The 1,873-nt window shown below is 32.5% G+C and overlaps 1 protein-coding gene across 1 annotated transcript; it reads left to right on the forward strand.

The window, feature by feature from the left end:
- The first annotated feature begins 466 nt into the window (after nucleotides 1–466).
- On the forward strand, nucleotides 467–1,526 carry LOC100786480 (protein LURP-one-related 4). Its single transcript, XM_003538314.5, has 3 exons — nucleotides 467–719; nucleotides 845–1,066; nucleotides 1,213–1,526. Exons 1-3 carry the CDS (start codon nucleotides 495–497, stop codon nucleotides 1,345–1,347), a joined length of 582 nt encoding a protein of 193 aa, XP_003538362.1. The 5' UTR covers nucleotides 467–494; the 3' UTR covers nucleotides 1,348–1,526.
- Nucleotides 1,527–1,873: the final 347 nt, after the last annotated feature.

Raw genomic sequence — 1,873 nt, forward strand, 5'->3', positions numbered from 1 at the left:
CCTAAAAAAGAAGAACTTATAACAAATAGCATATTATTCAAGACTCAAGTCTTAGATTTCTTAAACACACTAAACTTGTTTAAACAAAATCTCATTGGCTTAAACCTACTTCCACGTCTAATTATTATCTATCGTACAAAACAAACTAATTTTTTTTAGAAGACTATCTAATTTAGTTGAAAACGGATTAGTTAATTAATTAATTGAGTTGCTTTTAATTAACGTTCTCCTCTTTTCAATTTTCATTCACCAATTAATGACGTGTGCTTACGTACACTTTCCGCGAGTACGACATATATATATATCGAATTAAATTATTCTGAAAAGCGAAAAGTACTTAATATTTCGTGTGACGATAGTGAAAAGGTACTTTGAGTCTTTGACCTTTGGAAGACACTTGCCAAGTTGGTAATTAATTGGGATATAGCTATAAAGCAGCAGTTGGCCTTTCCACCGCTTCAGTCTTGGGCATCTCTCTCTATCATTTGGCCAAAATGACCAAGGTTTACCCTCATGATCCCACTTCCTCTCCCTGCATGTCATATGGACCAGAATCATATACCCTTTGGATGAAATCACTTGTTCTCCACTCTAACGGTTGCACCGTGTATGATTCAAATGGTGTCATCGTTTATCGCGTTGATAATTATGACACAAAGGGTAGAAGACACGTTAACCTTTTGGATCTGCGAGGCACAGTTCTCTGTACCATACACAAGGTAATTAATTAGTTTGTTGCTACTTGGAATTATATTGTGTCCACTTTGTAAATTATTAAACTAATTAGATCATTCAATACGGTTTCAATTAACTTACTCTAATTTCAACCATATATATTTTGCAGAAACTACTTGCTTTTGGACGTTGGAATGTCTATAGAGGTAGCGATAATTCTGACTTTAAAATCCAGGAGAAGCCGTGGTTTCAAGTTAAAAGATGCTATAAGATGATCACAAGAAAAGTAACGTGTCAGATTACAGTGGCGTGCAAAAAGTACTGCATAAAGAAAATCGCTGGCAAAACGACATTTCAGATTGTCAACATAGATGGAGACATAGTTGCCTATGTACGTAATATATATATATATTGTGATTTTCAGATTGTGTTCTGATCCATTAATTGATATTGTGATTTTTTCAAAAATAATAAATTAAATATACATAGTACTTCGACTTTGGTGTTGATTTTTTAGTTTATTTTGACAATATGCAGGCAAAGCAAAAACACTCGTCATCGGGAGTTGTTCTGGGTAATGATGTTTTAACGTTGGATGTAGAGGGCGGAATAGATCATTCTCTTATAATGGCTTTTGTCACTGTGTTCGGATTAATTTGCGGCAAAATGTGAATTTGTGAATAGTATCTATCACTCTATATATGTGTGTGTCTCTATACATAACATATATTCTGAGATCAGCATGCACTCATATGGCTTCGCTGTACCTGAAACCTGATTATGTAAATCATCATCGTTGCTTTTTTAAATTTTCTCCAAATAAACAGTTTTGTAGACCGTATTTGACTTTATTTTTATTACTGTACATACCAAGAAGATTGTGACAGGAATTTGGTATTATGGTGAATGGTGATGAATTTGGATACGTTTCTCTTTTCTCATATTGTATTTATGTTCGGTGTAAAATAATCAAGAAAGGCACAAAACTAGATGAAAAACTTGGCCTACCATCTACTATTTTATTCATTTTAATAAAAAGGTTATTTTAAACAACCCAAGTAAAAATAAAGTTGAACAATAATAGATATGGTGCAATTAAGGATTGTACTAACCACCTTTAAGTACATAAGAAAAAGTTGTATATTTATTTTACTTTATATAATATTGTAACAACACCATACATATTTGAAATCGTATA

Source organism: Glycine max, chromosome 11, assembly GCF_000004515.6.
Source record: "Glycine max cultivar Williams 82 chromosome 11, Glycine_max_v4.0, whole genome shotgun sequence".
NCBI lineage: Eukaryota > Viridiplantae > Streptophyta > Magnoliopsida > Fabales > Fabaceae > Glycine > Glycine max.

Coding starts and splice junctions, on each gene's coding strand:
- LOC100786480 (XM_003538314.5), top strand. CDS start 495: ATGACCAAGGTTTACCCTCATGATCCCACTTCCTCTCCCTGCATGTCA. Junction 720..844: donor TTCTCTGTACCATACACAAG/GTAATTAATTAG, acceptor TATATTTTGCAG/AAACTACTTGCTTTTGGACG. Junction 1,067..1,212: donor ATGGAGACATAGTTGCCTAT/GTACGTAATATA, acceptor GACAATATGCAG/GCAAAGCAAAAACACTCGTC.